At 31.6% G+C, this 22,002-nt stretch overlaps 2 protein-coding genes across 2 annotated transcripts; one reads left to right on the forward strand and one right to left on the reverse strand.

Moving 5' to 3' along the window:
- The first annotated feature begins 447 nt into the window (after positions 1-447).
- LOC148235705 (uncharacterized) lies at positions 448-7,389 on the forward strand. Its single transcript, XM_088184706.1, has 4 exons — positions 448-720; positions 4,442-4,557; positions 4,617-5,129; positions 6,545-7,389. Exons 1-4 carry the CDS (start codon positions 495-497, stop codon positions 6,782-6,784), a joined length of 1,095 nt encoding a protein of 364 aa, XP_088040832.1. The 5' UTR covers positions 448-494; the 3' UTR covers positions 6,785-7,389.
- Positions 7,390-10,106: 2,717 nt separating this feature from the next.
- LOC148235706 (glycerophosphocholine phosphodiesterase GPCPD1-like) lies at positions 10,107-21,938 on the reverse strand. Its single transcript, XM_088184705.1, has 7 exons — positions 21,707-21,938; positions 14,787-15,726; positions 13,268-13,490; positions 12,855-13,064; positions 11,778-12,035; positions 11,556-11,702; positions 10,107-11,064 (listed from the first exon to the last, which is right to left on the reverse strand). Exons 1-7 carry the CDS (start codon positions 21,852-21,854, stop codon positions 10,888-10,890), a joined length of 2,103 nt encoding a protein of 700 aa, XP_088040831.1. The 5' UTR covers positions 21,855-21,938; the 3' UTR covers positions 10,107-10,887.
- Positions 21,939-22,002: the final 64 nt, after the last annotated feature.

Raw genomic sequence — 22,002 nt, forward strand, 5'->3', positions numbered from 1 at the left:
TAGGTCGCTAAGAAAATATTTGGAAATATTTTTATATTTTATAAATATATTTTATTTTAATTTTAACGTTATTTTTTTTATGAAAATGGCATTTCCTCATGTTTTTTCTCATAACTCTCATAGCAATTTGTCCTCCATTGTCTTCCTTTTATAAAAAAAATCAAAATAGCCTTTTTTAGAGTCCTTTGTTATTTTCAAAATCTGATCACATTATTAAATGGTTTGATAATTACATATTTTAGCAAATAATAATTCAATTGGATTTGCCTTAAAATTTTGTGAATGCGAACCAGGGAAGACATACATTAGATATATAATTATTTTGTTTTGTATGTAATAAACATCTGGGCCGACTTGTTGAAACGCAAAGCCAGTATTGCCACACTCGGCGTTCTCAGGTGAGCGAACAGGTACACACGGCAGGTGAGCGGGGACAGAGTTGCCAGCAGATCCACAGGTGGGTGTGTCCGGCGAGGTGCGATGCCCGCGTCGCGATGACGGCTCCGCCGGCCTGGGTGCAGTTCGAAGAGGAACCGCCGCCGGCCCGGGGCGCCAGGTCTGCGTCCGACCAGCCTCCACCGGCGGAGTCTTCAGCCCCCGCGGTCCTACCGGCGGAAACTGTGCAGGTCAACCTGCAACCGGTCGCGACCCCTTCGCCGACCGCCGACCCCCCGCCCGCCGCTTCTCCCCGGCGCTCCGTAGTCGTCAGACAAGGATTCGGTAAGACACAAGCGATCGACCCGGAACTTGTATTGCTTCGGCTATCACTATGGATACGCGATCTGTGAGAATAGACGAGACAAGAATCTCAACCCCCACCCCTGACGATAGTTTGACGTTTTGTATTTCCCGCTGCAGATTCGGGAACGCTCCAGAGTTGCCATTGTAAAAATTTGCGTAACTTAAAAATTGCACTTTTTTATTCAATTGACCGAAAAACAACTATTTTCGTACTTATCAAATATATTAAATTAAACTAACTCAGGAGATCCCAACATTTTAAAGGCCGAAAGAAAAATTAAAAACATCTTATTGATAAATCGTTAGAATATACATATGTGTGTATCCTATTGAGTTACATATACGGGTCGTTATACCTTTTTTCGGAAAATCTACAAATTTACTAGGTATTGTAATGACTGTTTATAGATCTAAATAAGTAATTTCGAGACCCCTGATTTACTCTATAAAATATATACTTATGTACATGATATTTTAATACCTAAAAATTTGTTTTGTTGCAATTAAAAAAAAACACTAAAATACCCAAAAAAACCACCATCAGCCAAAATTATAACTATATTTATATATAATTGGGATATAACGGTTTTTGAGAAAACTAATTAAATTGTAGAAAAAAAATATTTAAAAAACTTATATAACAGATTTTATAATAAAAACATTTCCCTTTGCATTGATTTTTGCAGCCAGTGTTTATAAAACTTTTATTACTTTTGGCGCTTTTTTTATAAACACGTATCGTGAAAAAATAAAATACTGCAATTTTACGTGCAATGCATAAAAATATCATATTTTACTAGCGAATAAACTAGAATTTTACGCGCATCGCACGAAATCGTATGAAATTTTGATCGTATGAAGGCTGCCGGATAAGAGTCATTAGAAATGCATCGACTTTAACAAAAAAATGTTAAAATCATGTATTAGCAGTATCTTTAGGTAAGTCTGTGAGGCCTCTTAAGTGAAATAAGAGGACGTTGAGTATTTGTAATAACCATTTAGCCAATTGCTGCATCGTTGCAATATAAAATTTAATATTACTTTTGCTATTTAAAAAATACATTACACTGCATAAATATTTTAACGATATGGATTTATTTTATTTCCTAAAAAGATTTCTTCTTAACTAAATGGAATTATCACATCTAAAATACGACTAGCCTTCCATATGTTAAACCCCTCTTCATTCAGTATCGACCGCCTAAATAAAACAAAATGGTTTAGATAGATATAGCTTTTCAGCCATAGATGTAGCCAAAAAAGTTTGGGAAACTAAGGTTTAAATGAATGTATCTAGATTCATAAAGCTACAATCCGGAATGTAAATTTTTCATTAAGACATTGTTTTTTTTAAAGGGAAAAAATATATATATAATTAAACAATAGCTTATGTCATGGTTTATTTAATTAAACAATAGTTTGCGGCATTGTCTTTTAAATATGCAATAAGACAGTGGTCGCTAAGCTCAATTAAAATATGAGACACTTACACACTTTATTATGTCGATTTTGGGGGGAGGGCTTAGTTTCAAAAGTTTAAAATTTCGAAAATATATTGATAAATATTTTAAGATATTTTCTCAAATAGTGGTTTGCTAGTTATTTGGCCACGTAACTAGATATTATAAGATTTTTTATTAAAACATATTATTTTTACTTAATATATTTAGTCGCTCAGCAAAAAAATTCACGAAATATTCTCAAAACTTCCAATTGTACACCAATAAAATGTCGCAGTTCATATAACCGCTCATTGAGAAAATGTAGAATGATTTTAAGCAGCGACTTTTTAAGTTTATTTATTTATAAAAAAATAATTTGTAATTGACTGCAAATGGTAGAATTAATAATATATTTAACTAGTGGAAAGAGTATGAGTACTTCGTCCCTTTGCCTCTAGAAAAATGTGAGAAAGTTGAATGACGCTTAACACTCATAATATTGTGAAATATCCTGCAAGTTGTGTGAAATTTACTATTTTAAGAAATTTTCATATTATAAATCAATATGTAGAGAAAGCTATTATTTTATTTAAATGAAATGTCTAAAAAATGGTGTATTAGGCCACGCAGTGCAATTTTTTTGAACATTTTACCCATAAACATTTTATTTAAAAAAAAATATTTGCACAATGAATATAAATGAAAATTTAATGCAAAGGTTGTATGCTCAATTCGTCCATAATTCGAATTTATTTCATTCGTTGTAATGGTGAAACTTCATCGAAATCATCCATCAACTTTTCAAAACTATGCTTTACTAAGTTCCTTGTTTTCGATTGTATTTTCCGCTTATACGTCAACTTTATTGCTTCAACGTTTACCGAAATATACATATTTTCAAGTAAGGTGACCAGATTTTGAAAATATCAAAAGAGGACATTAAAATGGCCATCTCGGAAATTTTTATTCGAGGACAAATTGTTATGGTACCTAAAAAAAGGTCATCACGAAATATTTTGTCCAAAAACCATCTCGGAATTTTGATTTGAGGAGTAAAAATTGCTGCAAATGCTAAAATAAAAATTTTGTTCAAAGGCAATCTCCGAAAAAATTTTGAAGAGAAATTACTATGAAGCTCAATAAAAGTATTTTTAAGATTTTTTGTTGTTCAATCAATACAAAGAAGGACAAAATTTTTGAAGAGGACTATTTATAAATTCTCTAATTATTTGTTTGCGATAATTTTAATACCATATTTTTTAGTGATAATGGTTATTCAAAACAGTTAATATTGCCTTGAAACTAAATGGATCTTTGGTTACTTTCCTTTTTTATTTACATCTCGGGTGCTACTTAGTAACTAAGTTATATTATATCTTAAAAGACCTGCTGGTTGTAGTTTGGAAATTTTCTTATACAGAAATTTCGAAGAGAATTTCGGGAAAAGCTAACTAAGCGAATTTCTGCATCAAAAATACATATAAAAATAGAATAGTCACTTCTGATTAATCAGTCATTCGTCATCGTTCGACGAATTCATTACCTCTAGAATATGTATGCGTGATGACAAATAATCATAGATGATACATCATTTAAAACAAAATTATAATTTAGCTCCAGTTTTTGAGAAAATAAACTATAGAATTTCTTACTGCTTGGCCAAATTTTAAAATAATAATAAGTTTTTATTCCCTTTTCTCCACAATTCAGTTATACTTTTCTGCTGAAAAATACGTATAAAATAATGATAATCGAATTATGACAATTTTTAGTGTTTTTTTCATGTTTACGATACTTTTTTATGGGTATTTAATATTTACAATTCAAGTGAATACATAATGTAATACTTTCGTGTTTGCACAATAATAAAACGTACGTCATACGCATGATAAGCATGTTATTGCATTTTATATGTGTAAAAAATGAATATATTATCATTATCAAAGCAAAACGCATCATGAGTAAAATTTAGAAAGTTGCGACTGAAACTATAACTACAAGAATGCCAGTATTATGCAACGATTAAGAAAGCTTCGCATAATTACAACATGCGATTTATTGTGCCAGTAATCTTCTTTCCAATTTTAGCAATTACAAAATTTTGCTATACATATTAGGAATAACTATGAAATCATCTATTGCAAAACTAAAAATATTTACAATTTTCACCGGTTCCAAACGGATAAAGCATGTAATTTCAAATTATCGTATATCGCATGACAGGCCTTCAGTACAATTTTATTGTTTTCCATTTACAGTCAACGGCGACGTTGTTGTGACCCTATTACCCATAAACACGAAATGGCCATGGATTACTCCTGCGCAATTCCGTCCCGAATTAGTTCCCGAAGAGCTGATGGCCCAAGGTTTAACGGTGAGTTGATACAAAATACAAATTATTAAACTCTCACTAAAACTATGTTCCAATTTCAGTTAACTGTAGAAGAATACGTTCATGCGATGGAGCTCTTAGTCAACGACGTTAGGTTTACACTATACAACATATGCTACAAACGCATACTAATATGCTGGATATTCCTAGCGTTCGTTGTATTAATGGGATTTCTGTTCTCCGGACTGAGCGGTCTCACGCAGTTCACGCTGGGAATAGTATGGCTGCTGCTGAACGCGGTGGCCATTTGTGTCTCCATGTGGTTGAAACTTCAATTGGGAAAAGGGTTGGAGAAGTGTTTGGCTGGAGTAAATAAACAGTTAATGAAACACAAACTGCTGGTGACGTTGGACGATAGGGGTAAAATGTCTTGTCATAAAGTGAACTTGTGCTTTATGTACTTCGACACGGCTCCTTGCATAGCTCAACTGCAACAAGTTATAGAAAGGGATGAAGGCGGTGCTATACCGGCCGGATGGGAACGACGGTTTGACGTCACCGCAAATGATATTATAATACAAGGGAGTCAGACGACAAGATTATCGAGAAAGCAGGTAAAATTCATATTGCATACAGCCCTTGTTTGAATTATTAGAAGCACCATAATGTAGAACAAAATTAAAGCTAAATAAGGCGACACAATTTTAATGTAGATATCTTCATTCATATTATTTGCAATTATAAAAAAATGGACATATCATGATAGTCACTTTTAATGCTTATATAAAAAAATAAACGTAGCATTTTCACAACCAACCATCCATAAACAACACAAATGTAACATATCAAACACATCTGCTTCAGTACTCATTCATATTTCACATACATTTTAACACTTATACAAGGTAAATTTATAAGTGGTTATATATGAGGGTGAGTCAAATGAAAACCTTAAATATTTTTTATCTCATAATTTATTGAATGTAAATGGTAGTAAAGAACAACATTCAGTACGCTTAAGAAGTGCATGGATATCATCTGATACGATCTGCTGCAGCTCTTTGGCGTAACTGAACTTCCTTCCTCCCATCGCCTTTGAGGTTCAAAGGTGTAAAAATCACTGGGATGTTCAAGATACTCGATTTATCTATCACTGTAGATGGTTGGGTATGCAATATCTTCAGTTTTAGATAGGGGCTCTAGCTCCATTCCCCGCATCGCTTCATATCCTGTAACAAGTATTCTTAGGAAGCGTTCCCCTTCTGCTTTAAAGCATTACAAAAGTATCTGGCTAAGTTAGCTGGTGAAGTACCCACCTTTCAGAACACATGGATGGTGCACTATGCTGATCCACGGTTCATTTCCAGAAGTGAAGCTAATTCATTCACCATACTCGAAAATTTTCCTTATAATGCTTTGAACTACTGCAACAGTCGACCTGACCTGGTCGAGTAGAAGTTACTATAAAACGTTCTAGTCCATTCGTCAGTGTCTACTCAAAACACAAGTAACAGTGCTGCTTCACTTTGGTGCATGTTAATGTTCTTCCTGTTGCATGCCTGATTCATACTGCTACCTGTCTCAACATACTATATGCAACATTGCCACCAATTCAGAACAATAGAGCGGTGCAAAATTTTATTGCACTTTTAATATTTTCATTTGACTCACTCTCATTAGGTGACAAAAAAATATATACAAAAATATAAAAAAACAATTTAGGTCTGAGAACATAAAAAAATATTACTTTACTGCCAAAATAAGTACACCAGTTCTTAACAATTTCATGCTATACTGCTCAATACATTATTTTTTTTAAATAAAATCAAGAAATTCATTTTTTTCCGTGTATCAGGAGTTTTACAAAAAAAATGATTAATAATTTAAAAATTAAATTTGTTTTGCCTATTTTAGCTTAAAATTACAGCCAGAACACATAAATTCATATTGTGTATCTAATAATTTGGAAATGGGCCTTTTTTATTAATAAATAACCCAGATTGATGTAGTGGGCGGTTTGCATGTGTAGAGCTTGGCGGAACACGCTCTCCTTCGATACTGTCAGCGATGGGGCAAAGATTTCCTACGCCACCGACTAGATTGGACTTCAGACGAAGAAGGAGATAATCCGACGAGCCCGCGGCACTTGCCTCAAGCTTTGTGCCCTTGTCAGTATATTGAGGAACTGTTGAGAAACAAACCTAGGCGCGACCCACGCGTTTGCTTCCCCCACTGCACCAACTGGTTGAAACAGAGAGGCGTAGTCTGACATGCGGCTGCTTGCAGGAGAGGGCGGTACTCTTGTGCCTGCGATACTCGGCGCGGTGGGCGAGCAGAGCCCTTGCAGGAAAGATCAACGTCTCGCCGATGGTACCCGGACTACACTGTGCTACATATCAGTGTCCGTGCCAATTCATCAGGGAACATCTATTGTGTAAGCCGCCCAGAGGTATTGCTAAATTTTGCCCAGCAGACCAAAGTGTTATAATATGTTGAGTGTAATAATTACAAGCCGGACATTTATTCTCAAATGCTGAAGAATCTCATACAAAACAAAACATCTATTGATATTTAGTGGAATCTCAATGTTATTGTAATATATATATAAAACATAGCGTATTACGAATAAATGTCCGATGTATATTAATAATGAATAATTCTTTGTATCCGTCCAAATTGTACCTTATTGATTTTTTTAATATATTTATACATATACATATATAAATTAGGGCAAAGCCATATATTTTTTTAATATATTTAAATGCACAGAAGTACTTATTGTGAACATTCCGTCCTTAGTCCGTACTTAATCAAATCTCATTATCGTATTGTATATAAACAGATATTTTTTAATAAATGAATTGTTTTACTCTATACATGTGTGTTTAAAATTTTTCGTTTACCCTGTTAATATTAATATGAACTGTCATACTCAGATCTAATATTCCTCCTTATTCAGATTCCGTAAATCCCAATACATTTTCTCATTTACTATGTAGTAAAAAATAATAAAATCTGAATTAAATGATTGGGATATATAAGAAATCTGACACAATATCTTTTTTTAATACAAGGATTGGAAGAGTAGGTTTCAACATAATTAAAAACAAACCGATTTGTGTAATATAAGTCGTATATTTTGCTAGAATTTGTCATGCATATAAATAAAAATAATTTATTTAATATTTTATGAGTTGCATCGATTTTTTTGTAATAAATCACTTGAAATATTAAAATCAAATGAAGCTCATAAAATATAATAATAATATAATACTTAAAAAGGTTTAAGGATTGTATAAAGTTTTATTAATTGGTGTTCAAGTTCAATATTAAAAAGGTTACAATGGCACACTGCTTTATTAAAAAATTACAATCAAAACTGGGATTGAAGAAATTGAGCAAAACACAAAGCTAAAAAACAACTTTGTAAATTAATTTATATAATTCTATATTTATATTATAATAATAAAGAGAAATAATTATTACTAGACTCCAACTGGACCTGCCAGATGTTCTTTTTTGTTATTACTAATTCATCATAATTTTTAAATTGACCAGTTAAACAAATACAAAAATATCAATGAACAAAGAGTAAAGTATATTATGTACCTGGATAACTTAAATGATATGAGCAAAAACTTTCACTAAAACTAATACATAAAGTATATAATTATTTAATAATACATGTCAAATGAAATCGTAACATAATCCCAAACATGTGTATCCAGATTCTATCACCACTTATTTGCAAAAACGCAGCATTTCCAAGCATTTTTAAAATTAAAAAACAATATAATAATAGTAAATTCATTTTATAATATTATACTTGGAAGCGGCTCGAGAACACTAGGTATCATTATTATAGAATAAATATTATAAGAGTTTTAATAATGCTTATTATATTTTTGGTGCTAGATAATGCTTTTAAATTTAAGGCAATCGATTTATTAGTAAAATATCTATCAACCGTTGAAATCAATAGAAATTTGCTTTCAACGTATGATTGATTCAACCATTGAAAGCAAATTCAAGAAATGAAGAAAGTTTCTACATAAGAAATTTCTTCATATTAAAATACACTTGATAGAACATTAGTAAATTTCGCACATATATAATTTTTCAACAGCATTAAAATGAAAACTAATTCTAAAATCATAACTATTTTTTTTATTATTTTTTTTGTAATTTAATTTATTTTTTTATATTTTCTTTGAATTTTAGGTTCATTTGATTGCCAATATGATTATTTAAAATCCTTAAACGTCATTCTTTTAACTCACTACATACCCATAGATTTTTGTCATCATATGTATCAAATCGTCTTCATTTATTTGTCACAATTAGTGATGTGAGTTGGAAATTTTCTCGGAGAACAATTATATTATAAGAATATTCTTAGAGAATATTATTTTCTTAGTTTTATCTTAAATAATTTACAGAGCCTTGTGGAACCATCCTTATGTTTAGCACTTACAATACTGTTAATCTGACAAAAAGAGACAGATAAACATATTAATCAATAAGGGCAAGATAAGTAACCTACATTTCTCATTATCTAAAAAAAATACTAGAATTAATAATTATAATGGTTTCTTGATCCAAATTTATAGAAAATTCCCGATTATTCCCAGTAGAGAATATTCCCCTAAAGTGTTTCAACACTAGTCGCACCTAACAATCTGTCCCGTTTCTTTATAGTAACATTGTTACCATTTACTCACTTGTCCATTATTTATGATCCGTCTATAACAATAACGGAAACCATCATCCTTTTCTCATCTTCCTCAGTTTCCACAAAAAGTTAAATTTAACAACATTTCAGTAGTTAAATTGTCTGTAATTGGCAATCTGGCTTGTTTATCCAAGTATTATAAAGCTGTTAAGCTCGTTGTCGCATGTGCATTACTCTAAATTAAATTTAAGTCTCACTCTCGACAATGATGACAAAAGACACATTCTGTTCCAGCGAATACTTAATTCTGATGTCCGAAAAAGGATTTTCATTACATCGATTTGATGGCAAAAGATCACATCTACACAAATCTCCAGAATAAATGTGGCACATCTGGTTAAAGATCATATACATAGATACTGTCTTTTTGATACTAGATATTTTTGTACATACGCTCTTTTGTCACTATCGACACATATTATAACAAAACCATTGTAATTCAATCGTTCAAAAATATAATTATGAGCATCCAAAATATCGTTATAGATTTTCACGAGATTATGTTATATTTGAAGATATGTCTTATAAAATATATGTATATATTCAAATGTGTTTACGAGTTATAAAAATACGTTTTTCATCACACAGCCTATGTTGAAAGCTAGAAAAAATTACAAGAATAAAATAAAGTAGATTTCAAGGACTATAAAGATATATGTATTAAGACTGATATTTCAGGTCTTTGACTAGATAATACCTTCATTGTCTCTAGCTTCACTGATCTTTACTACATATAGTATTGAACAACAGAAAATAAATTAGATTGTCCAATTGCAAAATAATAAGAGAATGAGCATGAAAAATTAAAAATGGATAATAATGAGAAATTTCAAATCTCCTACAATATCACAGACACAGCTAAAGTGAAGTATTTGAATTTATTGTAATTTTATCACATTTTAGCTTTATACACATTGGTATTATTGTACAAGTACAGTGTCACCATAGTCCATCCGTTTATCAACATATTTATAAAAATGTAAAAATATCCATGCATACAAACAACCTGACAAGGAACTTTCAGTTTTATTGTTTAAAGGGTATGAACAAACAACTAATACAATGAGTTATGACAATCATGAAAAAGCAAAATAATAAAATAAAAACTCATACACACCGAATGGACATAGTTGAACTGATTAATTAATAACATTAAATAAATAAGTTCTTTGATACATTGTTGTTTTACAATAATCAACAGTTTAGCATCTCCGGCAATCGACTATAATTACAACACTGTTGTACTCTTTTATGGGACAATAATAAATAAGAAAATTTAGCTATTTAAAACAATTTTAAAGAATTCATAATCTCCAAGAGAAAAAAACGTTTACTCTAATTTATAAATAGTTATCGAAAGTCTTTGATGCTTTGATAAAAAAATATTTATGTATATCACATGTGTATATCTAGAGACGGCAATGTGAGCGATAAGCGATAAATTGATAGCTTCCAAGTCTTAATTTTATTATCGTTATTGATAAGTGTTTTATATATCGTAAAGAATTAAATAAGCCATTAAATAGTTGAAGCTTGAATCACTCACATTAAAGTACTTCACATTCAAAGATGTTCTTTCTAGCTACGGAATTTACCCCTTTTTGGTTTTGAATGTCTTTAAATTGTTTTTGTTTACTTTTTTAAGAACATGACGATGCTCCTTGGGAATTGGCGCCATCTTGCGAACTGCACGATCCCGAGTAGTTATTTTGCGCGCCTGCAGCACCGTTGACCTCACTAGCGTTTTCGCTATTATCCTCGGCGATTTTGATGAGTTCTTTCTGAGCCTCGCGAGCTTCCACGAGAAATATGCTCTCCTATTACAAAACAAAAATAGTTTAAACTAAATAAATATAAAAATAATAACAACAAATCTCGAGAATTAAGTATTTTTATAAAAAAAAAACCATTGACCATTTACTAAAAATTCATATAGAAGTTAAACATATTAAGTCAAGATAACGGAATAATTCATATTTTTGTTGAAAATTAAAAACTTTTATCTACAAATACGAAAAAAATTATAGTTCAGACGTGTTACAATCATATCAACACAGATAAAATTATATAAAACATAGTTTATCTACAACACACTACATCAGATAAATTTGATTTATTTTATATTATATAAGTACAAGTTCAATATAACAATAGAAGCATTAAGCTGTACTACATACTAAGATATAAATATTTAAATCGTAAAAAAAGCAACTTTATTAGGGTGTGAAGACATATTATGTATAGAAGCTTCATAAATTATACTTTAACAGGCGAGAAAAGTATTTAGTAAAAAGACATGCACAATTACCTTCACTTCCTTGGTCGAATATTGGTCCAATTTATCGTAGATGACGGCATGCAAACCCAATTCCTTGAGATATTTAATTGTATCTGTATTGTTATTATCTTCACCCCAACAGAACATAATAAGACCGGAATCGATGACAAGTCTGACCTATAAAATAAAATAAAAAAATCATTTAGTCCATAGCGACATCAAAAATCTCCATATAGATCTTTTAAAATGTACCTGAGACGAATCACGGAGTAAATCTTCAGTGTGGACGACTATACCCAATAGTCCAGTATTGAGGGCATGATTCATAGCCATGGGAATGGTGTTACAGCGGATGTCCCGATAGCTGGGATAGCGAGAGGTAATGCCCTGCGTTAAGAACATTGACGGGTATATGTTTTGCTTCAGTCTCAGCATCGTGCAAATGTCAGGGTGGAAAGACGAGAAGACGATCTTTCTCGATCTATCCGAACGCAACACAACGTTTAGTATCTGTAAAAGAATAACAGCTATTATTAGATAAGAACATATAAAAATAATACCTTAGTAAGAAACTGTTGAAACAAAGACTTCTATTATAACAAGTCATTAAATTATACATAAATCATTGTTTCATTTAATTAACAATCACAATATCATATAAATCAATGACTGACTTTAATCATCTCAAAACGCAATTACAATCAATTAATTTAGTAATAATGCAATTAATTAAATACATAATACACAGAATAGCAAACGACATATTTTTCAAAACATATTTTGATTTCATGTGTTTATATATATTTTCTTTAGTGTCAACGGTTAATGAAATATCCTAAAAAATATTTTTTTTCTTGTAATATGACCATGAAATCACACAATTATTAAAAAAACATCATGATATAAATAAAACAACTGGGTTTATCAATAAAATTGTACAAAAGTATTTTAGTCATTATTTAGCAGAATTTAATTAACCAAAAATTTCAACATGAAAATAATCCAAAGATTCCAATCAAAACGATTTGTGACAAACGTTATCTTTGTGTGGGAAAGAAGAAATAAAAATCTGCAGATTGGGCTAACTTCAGAATGAGTTTGCTAAGGATTCGCTGACCAGTGATTTGTCTGTTGTGTATTTTAGCAGTAAATAAAATTAATATTTATGATAATTATGTAAATAAAATTGTAAATTGTTTTTTATGCTAAGTGCATCATGCATGTGACCTCAAGTTTAAACAATATGATGACGAAGTTCTTATCATATGTATATGCATTCAAGATAATTGTTAATTAAATATTTAATAATCGTAAATAGCTTTTAATAACCTTGTCGAGGTACAAGTTCAAATCCAACGGATGCTCCAGCTCCATGGTTCCATCTTCCAAAGGCGTCGTGCCTTTGATCTCAATATTGAATCCAGTGTGTGGATCAATTGCCTGCAGCACCTCCGACAGCAGAGGGAAAGGCTGATGCTCAGCTAGATCTTCGTCGAAGAATCTAGGCTCATTTGTGCGTCCCTCCACAACGTGGTACACCTTAAATTTTTAAACTTGGCATAAAATGCACATCACTTTAGTACATACATACGTATTGTTAAATTCAAAATAAAACAAAGATAAAAATGTACATAAATATATAAAAAATTGAGTCAATGCCTTATCAGCATTACATACGTATAATAAAGAAAAACATAATGTTAAAAACATTTTTTTTCTAAATAATTGTGTTGTATGTTCACCTTCAATTTTTGAAGTTGTTCCAAAGTCAAATCCTGCATGGGAATCTCCAACATCTCCGAGTATTCAATCTGCTTCTTTCTCTTCAACGCTATACACACGTGAAAATCGTGATAGACGACCGGAATCAGATCCTTGCTCAGTTGTACGTCAAATTCTATCAAATCGGCACCACTAGCCGCCGCGTTCTTCAAAGACGCAATAGTGTTTTCGCGAATCGTGGTGCTAAATTAAAATTATTTTATTAAGCAATTTAATTTCATCGGGAAGCTCTGCAAAAAAACAGTAAAATTCTAATGTAGAAGACGGCAATAAAAAACTAATCTCAATCGATCCCAAGAATTTATTTAAATATAAGGAGAGATGTTTATAATGTTCTAGAAACAGTGTTCTGCTATTTAATCTGCATACGCAGACATTTAGTTTGTTACATATACTTCTGAAAAGTTTTTATAATTTTGCAGCCATAGAAGATCAAATGCAGAAGCTTGCAGAAGTTGCTTGTGAAAACTCTTTTGTGAAGGGAATTATTGTGGATTATCTTTAAAAAGGCGTTACAATAAATGCCAGGAAAATATTCAGATTTATTAGGTAAAACACTATGACAAAATATGACCAAAAATGACTAGGATACTACAAATTATAATGCTTTGAAGTGAAGTTTTGACAGTTCTGCGATGGGAATCAGTTCCACATCCTTTTTATTAATTTAATTTAACGCCTAGTAATTATTTATAAACAGAAAAATTAAAAATCAATACAGAGCAAGCATTTTCAATTTCTCAACAAGTGTAAAGATAATAAATGAGTAAATAAACAGTACTCAACAAAAGTTATTCATTGAAGTTATAAAAAATGTGGCATTGAATTATAAAAAATACTCATAAATTATGGATTTACAGGCGAATTTCTAGAACTTTGTAAAAATCAATCATATATTTTCTCCATCTAAATATTTATTTGTGTAGTACAATTAATAATTAAGTATGTTATTGCTTCTTGATAACCAGTGCTTATTTATTACTTATTTTACTTTATATGTATGTTTTTTCCATACTAAATTCTGTCATGAAAGGCTTCACTCAATACATTATCCGACACTAACAATATTATTACAGCTGCTTAAGGACGACGAAAATAACTAAAGAGAATATTACAATTAAATATATAATTAACACATTACTGACGAGTAGCCAAATAATTGGCTTTATTTGGACTACCCGTAAACAACGGGAAACCAATTTTTTGGCTTTACGCCAAAATTTATTTGAAAGTATATTGCATCCATCGATTATTTTATCAACTTCCTTATTTTAAATAATTATTATCGGTAATGTAAAAAACTTTCATTCTTATCTTACGTATTTAAGAAAAATTGACCAGTAGCAACTAACTCTGTAATTTAAATTTTATAGTATAGAAAAATAACTAACTACTTTAATATTATTACTGAATCTGCATAGATTAAATTAAAGACGTCATTTAAATGCACAAACTACTCAGGTTAAACAAAAGACTTACTCGACAGATTTGAAGCTGGATCCTGAACCGCGATGTCCCACTTCCAGCCCCCTCCATTTCTCGTTCCAATGAGTAACATAAGAAGCACTCATTTCACATAAATTCTCAGTCATCGGCCTGACCATCAAATATTCGCAGCACATCGATCCCAAAGGCCTATGTTTCGAAGCGCATGTAATAGGCAGCTCGATCTGACCGTCAGTCTTTTTCAGAACATTCGGCAGTACGTAACAGCTACCCAAGTGTCTCGGTGGATCGCCCGGAGAGGCCCTCGAGCTGTGCTTATAAAAATCTACCAGATAAGCGAGGGCGTGCAAATTCGGACACTTGATATTGAATATGATGAAGTCGCCGTTGTTGTATACACGGCCGAACTGCTCTTGAGGCTGGAATTTAGGGTTAGCCGAATTGATTGTGGCGACTTCAGTGAAGACGTACATTGGAGGCTCTCCGTCGTTTGTGTCAGCGTTTAACGATTCGTCCACGGTCGGAGTGCTGATGTCGGTGTTAAACTGAAAGTTGACGGGGATAATCTTGACACGGAGTTGCCCGTCTTTGATTCTAGACTTGAATGTAAAAGGATTTTTGTAGAATTTGAGTTGCAGGACGGATTCGGTGGTGAGCCATCCTCTGTCTACTTTGAAATGTCCACCGTAGTCTCCATACGAATCGTTGGCAGTAGTGACGGTAGACGCTTTGGCTATTTTTCTAGGACGGAGGTGCGTCTCCCACGAACTGATCATAAAACGAGGAGGATCACCGAACAACATGCTTATGCAGTAGCGGTAGAGGATTTCTTCTTCATCTGGGATGTTGATGGTATTACTCCATTTGTTTGTGTCGGGGTTGTAAGTTAAGGGTATGACTCCTGAGGGCTTCCAGGATCCTAGTTCTTCACAGTTGCCTACTATACAGACGGTTTCATCAGAACGTACTCGACCTAAAGATAAAAAAAAGTATTTAATTAATGTTATGTTAGCATTGAAAATAAACAACATGACAATGCAATTAAAATAAGAAATATTATTTTCAATAACGAACAAAATTTATGGGCATATACTAAAAATAAATCGGAGGAAAGTTTTAGTTGAGTCAACTGGAAGTGTGACATCGCGGTTCAGGATCCAGCTTCAAGTCTATATGTCAGTTTGCAGTTGTAAACTTTGCTAATTAAATTAAATTATGTTTTGTAATTATTAATACATCAATTAGGAATTTAAAATAAAGAAAGCAGCACTTCCACAGCTTATATTGACGCACCGCCACTGATATATACACTACCGTTCAAACAATTTAAGCCCATGCATTTTGTTATTTCTGTTAAAATTTGAGACTACAATTTCAAACAATGTTTTTGTATATGTCATTTGATGTTCCATTATCGCGAAAGTGCAACGAAATATTTTTTTAGTCTTATTTTTATGGCTCAAAATTCATGCACTAACACATTAACTGGTGAACATGCAAAAAATACAATTTCAAGCAATTGTCCCAACAAAAAAAATAAATAGCAAGATTATCTTTTATCTTTATATGGCTTGGATTATTTAGCAGACTAGATACGTTTAGAAACATATTTAAACGCTTTGTACAATTTAAGAATAATCTTACTACAAACTTTATCAGAAATGTTTATCAGCTGATCATGCTGCTGTAAAAAATATCACACAATAGACAAATATTTAAAAATTATAAATCATGCTTGTAATTTATATTTTAATTTTACATATTGTTAAAATCGCGTGGAGCACCATTAGAGCCGCGAGAGTCTTTAAGTGATTTATAACTGATCAAGTATTGTGTATTTCAGCATACGCAACAGCTTCCACTTTTTATCCAAAAAACACGCACACAAAACCAATACATCGTTGATGATATTATATATTATTTTTTTATTTATTCTGTGCGAAATAGGCCGAAATATTTCCATGTATAGCCGGATGTGATCCAGACGAAAAACTTTGAATCGAACATTGTCGCTTCATGAACAAGCGAGACAACGAAGTATCTCAGGACCTTGTCTCAGGAAAATGCAATGATTGAATTATCGTGCAAGTTAACTTTTAAAATAACATTTGAAAATGAATCAATAATGTTTCTTGGATCAAAATGGGTGATATTGAGGAATATACGGAGTTGAGTGAAAGAGCTATTAAAAGATTGCTGCCATTCCAAACAACCTTCTTTGTGAACAAACATTCTCGAAAATGGTGTCAATAAAAACCAAAAATAGAAATCGCATTCAATTAGAGACGCCTCTTCGAATTGCATCATATATAATTATGCCTAGGATTGACGAACTAGTTATTAAGGATAAAATAATGTATCTGATGTGTGAAGAGGATATTGATTGATTCTGTACAAAAGGAAGTTGATTGCTTGTTTAATATTTTTGTATTTTTATTTCCAACTTTACAGTGATTTTATTTTGAATTTTTATTTTTTAAATGTAATAAATTGTATTTTTTAAAAATTATATTTTCTGTAAATATATTTTCTATGTATGTAAATTTATATATATTATATGCAGTGGCGTAGCTATGGGAGGGCGGAGGAAGCGGGCCGTCCCGGGCGGCACTTGCTTGGGGGCGGCATATTCGCGATGGAATCGTCTAGTGTGGTTCTTAACCCTGAACGCACTAAAACATATATAAATCCACGAATAACAAGAGCCTTATATTAACCAATTTATTATTTTAAGAAATGTTGATTTTATGACCCTGCAAAAAATGTATGGGGGGGGTGGCAATTTTAAGGATCGCCCTGGGCGGCACATACCCTAGCTACGCCACTGATTATATGTATATCATTTGTATCACTATATAAAAAAAATATATTAATAATTTTTGAAATGTTTTTAAATACATTTATTAAATAATATATCATACGTGCAACATTATTATCGACCTCTGCATAAACTCGCCGAAATATGTCGATACGCTGCAGTTTCCCGATAATAACCTTTATTGCAGCGCAGGTAGAAACAAAAACAGCACAAAAACAGTGCGACTTTAACGACCTTCTTCTTGTGACTTGGCCCTAGCACGCACGAATGTATGTGTAAAAAAATTGAAAGCCGTGGCGTACGGTGGTGTATTTGCTTCGAGTGGTTTTGAGCACTGGCATGTAGTTACTTAACATATGGATCGTTACAGCAAAGTACACAAGATTTAATATATAATACTTATATATTAGGAAGGAATACAGTTTCAAACTTAAACATAACGTAACCACAATGGCTGTAATAGAATAATTAAATTTAACCGCAAAATATTAAATCTGACGTTTAAATTTTGAGTGAACAAATCAGGTCATTTATACATAAATTATCAGTTATTATCAGTCCAATTGCAGTGTACTGACAGTAGCGTAACGATAGTATGATATCTAGTCAGTCGCCAGGGCCGCCGATAGTAAATGGTCGCCCATGGCAACATCTAAATTAAAAAAAATATTCTTACAATTTCTCTTAAAAAATACAGGTTTAGTAAACAAAATACCTTAATTATTATTTCCCGAATACTTAAACTATTTTCTTGATATTTTTTTATTATATAGTGTATTGTATTTTGAGGTTTTCTGCGTTTTTGTAACTTTGACCTTTCTCATGAGAAAAAATTCGCAGATTGGGAATCACAATATAAAAAATTCCACAAACAAAATGTTAATACAATATAATATAAAGTAGACAATTGTCTCTTAGTCAAACTATCGAATGTTTCAAATATTTATTTAACAATGTTTTACTAAGTTTTACGGCTTTACGCCGACATTTAGTTTTAAAGCTATTTAAGGTAAAAGGTTTTAAAAATGATTTTCATTTGTATTGCAATCTATTGGTAAGATATCTCATGAGTTATAAATATAATTCAGTTCATGTTAAATAAAAATAAAAAATTGGGTAGGACACTAATTTCGTGTTACGTTCAGGTTTTTATTCAGTCTATTCAAGTCGAGTTACTTTTTTCGAGTCGAAATTATTGATGTTTTTTATCAAATATATCAAGGGTGTCCAGTAGGTATAGTGCGGTCAACCAGTCGCCCGCGAAACTAAAGATTTGCAGTTAACCGCGTTTTAGTATGAACCGTCGAATTTCATACTAAAATGTTTGTCTTGGAAAAATAACGATATATTATTTCCGAAAAAAATATAGAAAAAAGTGATATTGAACCGTCAAATAAACTAGAATAGGATTAATTAAACGCATTTTTATGAAGCAACATTAGATAAATCTGGCAATAATTAATGTATTTATTTACGCTTTTCTCTGAATGCAATGTTAAAAATGAAACTTTATAAAGCAAAACGGTGAAGCAAAATCCGTGACTATTTGGATCCACGAGAATTTTTGGACACATTTTCAGGAAATAAAGCCTCAAAGTTGTTATCGTATAAAACGGCTATTTATTTGTACAATACCCAACAATGTTATGTTCCGCGACCAAGTACACCTGTGCGTTTTTTAAAGAAAATATAAATTTATAACATATTTTATTCAAAAAAAAATTACAAATACATTTTCTAAATAAAAAAAAAAACATTTATCCGCTCGGAATTGTCAGTAAATCCTCAGATTACTTAAGGAAATACAGTTTATTAGCAATACATTTTATTTACGGAAAATTAAAATTTATAAGTATAATATTCGAAAAGTTTATGTTGCGTAAATAATTATATTTTGGCATTTTATTTACGGAAATGGTTATTATTTTTTTAATACCTTATTTTTGAATAACATTATATGGACACAATAAAATTATTAAATATTTTTTGGGGGTAGGGGGTTAAATTTGGAGTTCCATAATGAGTATTTTTTTTATAAAATATATGCTTTAATTTAACTTCAAAACTAGTAGTTTTTTACGGTTTTTTTAATTTATTTATATTTAATTATTGCTATAAATTGATTTCAAACCTTTCTGTACTGTACTGTACATACACTGGTCATTTTCACTATTTTTATTTTACTTTTGACGAATGAAATTAAACAAAAAAGCAGAATATTTGGAGAATGGACAACAGGATGAAATTACAATCAATATAATGCATCCAATGAATAGTTAGAAAGCTTTAAATGACCAATATATCCTAAATTAAGATAAGTGGTTAAGTAGTTAACTATTGACCTGAAAGATCTGGATTCGAATCCTATATAAGCGTTTGTGTTTTTCAATTTAAATCGTGTCTACTAGATGGAAAGTAGTGATTAGTATATTATTATAATTCACCTAATTTACCTATATTTTCCTAATCTCACGGATGAATGTCGTGATGATTAATTAAAATCGAGTTAGGAGGCACATATTAGGTAATGAAAATTATCTAATAAATAATGAGCTACTACAGTTCATAGAGAATATATGATAAATATTCAACAAAAACAAAAAACATTCTGTAAGCCAAAAAAATATTCCCGAAAGATGCAGATTATATGCAGAAAAAAATAGTAGCATGCCGAATATGTTGACAATTAGTATACAAATAATTCTTTATTTAAAAAAAATATGTTTTTGTTTACTTGGTAGCAACCTAAATGTCAGTTGTTTTATTTTTAAATACGTCTATGCACTTGTAATTCGGCAGTTTTATTTTAATTTTAATTAGGCGTCGTTTAAGTTAAAATAATTATTAAAGTTTTTATGTATTAAAATATCCTGGGCATATTGTAGAAGCAATATTTCGATAAAAGTTTTTATATCATTATAATTTTCAGCATTTTCTCAGAAAACATACTTGTTTATTTAATTGTCATATAGAAGAACTTTCATATGATTCAGGTTATTATTTACACACATCACATTTTGTTGGTTATGGTGTTAAAATTAGCTTCTTCATAAGTTTTTGTTGATGTAACTATTGTTTTATTAATTATTTGGAGCTTCCACATATTATATTGAAATCATCATCACTATCGCTTACACTAAAATTGTCTCCAAAAACCAGTTCAACTACAGATATTAGTTGTAATTTTCTCTTAATATCCGTTATCATCGTATTACATATTGTATGTACTATATTCGCTGCCAGTTATTTGATGCATTATGTTAATTGTAAATTCACAATGATGTTAATTTTCCAAATATTCTACTATTTCATGTAGATTTATTGTTTTAAAAGTAAAAGAAACAAATATTGGAATCAATTTACTTCGATAATTTCGCCACGAAAAGATGCTCTCAACTTGTAAACTAAAACGAAATTGATAACGTTTTTAGACGCTTCTGAAGAGATATTATTTAAATTTTAACTAATATCGAAACCGAAAGTAATAATAATGGCATTAAAAAAAACTACTGCACGAATCCAGTGTCCTACTTATAAGTCTGCGGGCATATCTTGGTTAAGGGATTAGTGTAATGCCATTGGACCTTTAAGAGTTAATATATCTGATGACAAAGCATATTTGCAAACCACCTGATAAGTCATACACGAAACATAGTTTGAGAAGCACTACAGAATATCGACATAACAGATTTTGGTACATTCCTGTTATCGGGGGTCAAATTTATTATACATTATATTTATCACTATTCTGACAAAGAATCACTCGCTGCCGCTCGTTCGCACCTAACCTGTTTAAATTTTAAAACGTATTTATGTAACAAAACGTCGGTCAGAACAGTGATGTATTTAAATAAATAAAATATAGCCGGATTTTATTATATATAAAGTTTGAGAATCACTGGACGCGTTGATTTTATGTTGCGTGTAGTCAAATTATTATTTTTTTAAATTAAACAAAGGAAATTTTGATTTTTTTTTTCAATTTAATTTGGCCAAAACAATTTTGCTTTTCCTCCTCACTTCCACTCGTAATTATACTTCCTTCCGAGAAATTGACGTAGCGCCATGTTTGTCAGTAGCGAAGGAGGGGGATGCGAAGCATGAATTAAAATGTAAAATATTAAAAATTGCACACCTGGCGAGGTTACGACTGTGAAGGTTAGGGTTCTCTGGCGACGGGCCCTCTTGTCTTGGACTTCGGCGAACATGGCGTAGTCGTTGGAGTGCGACTGCGGCGAGGGAGAACGTCTGCGCAGTCTACGCGGGGGCGCAGCGCGAGGCATGACGAAGCCCTCGATCACACAACGTAATATAGCTCGACTCACGCGGCACAAGCGGCCGCAGCCCCCCGCTGCTAACCACCATCTGGGCCACTCGCCAACCTGCGCCCCCCACTGTCAAACCGAGGAACTGTCGCCGCAGACGTAAACA

This window comes from Plectrocnemia conspersa, unplaced genomic scaffold (genome assembly GCF_051122295.1).
Source record: "Plectrocnemia conspersa isolate PC_06_02 unplaced genomic scaffold, ASM5112229v1 ptg000004l, whole genome shotgun sequence".
NCBI lineage: Eukaryota > Metazoa > Arthropoda > Insecta > Trichoptera > Polycentropodidae > Plectrocnemia > Plectrocnemia conspersa.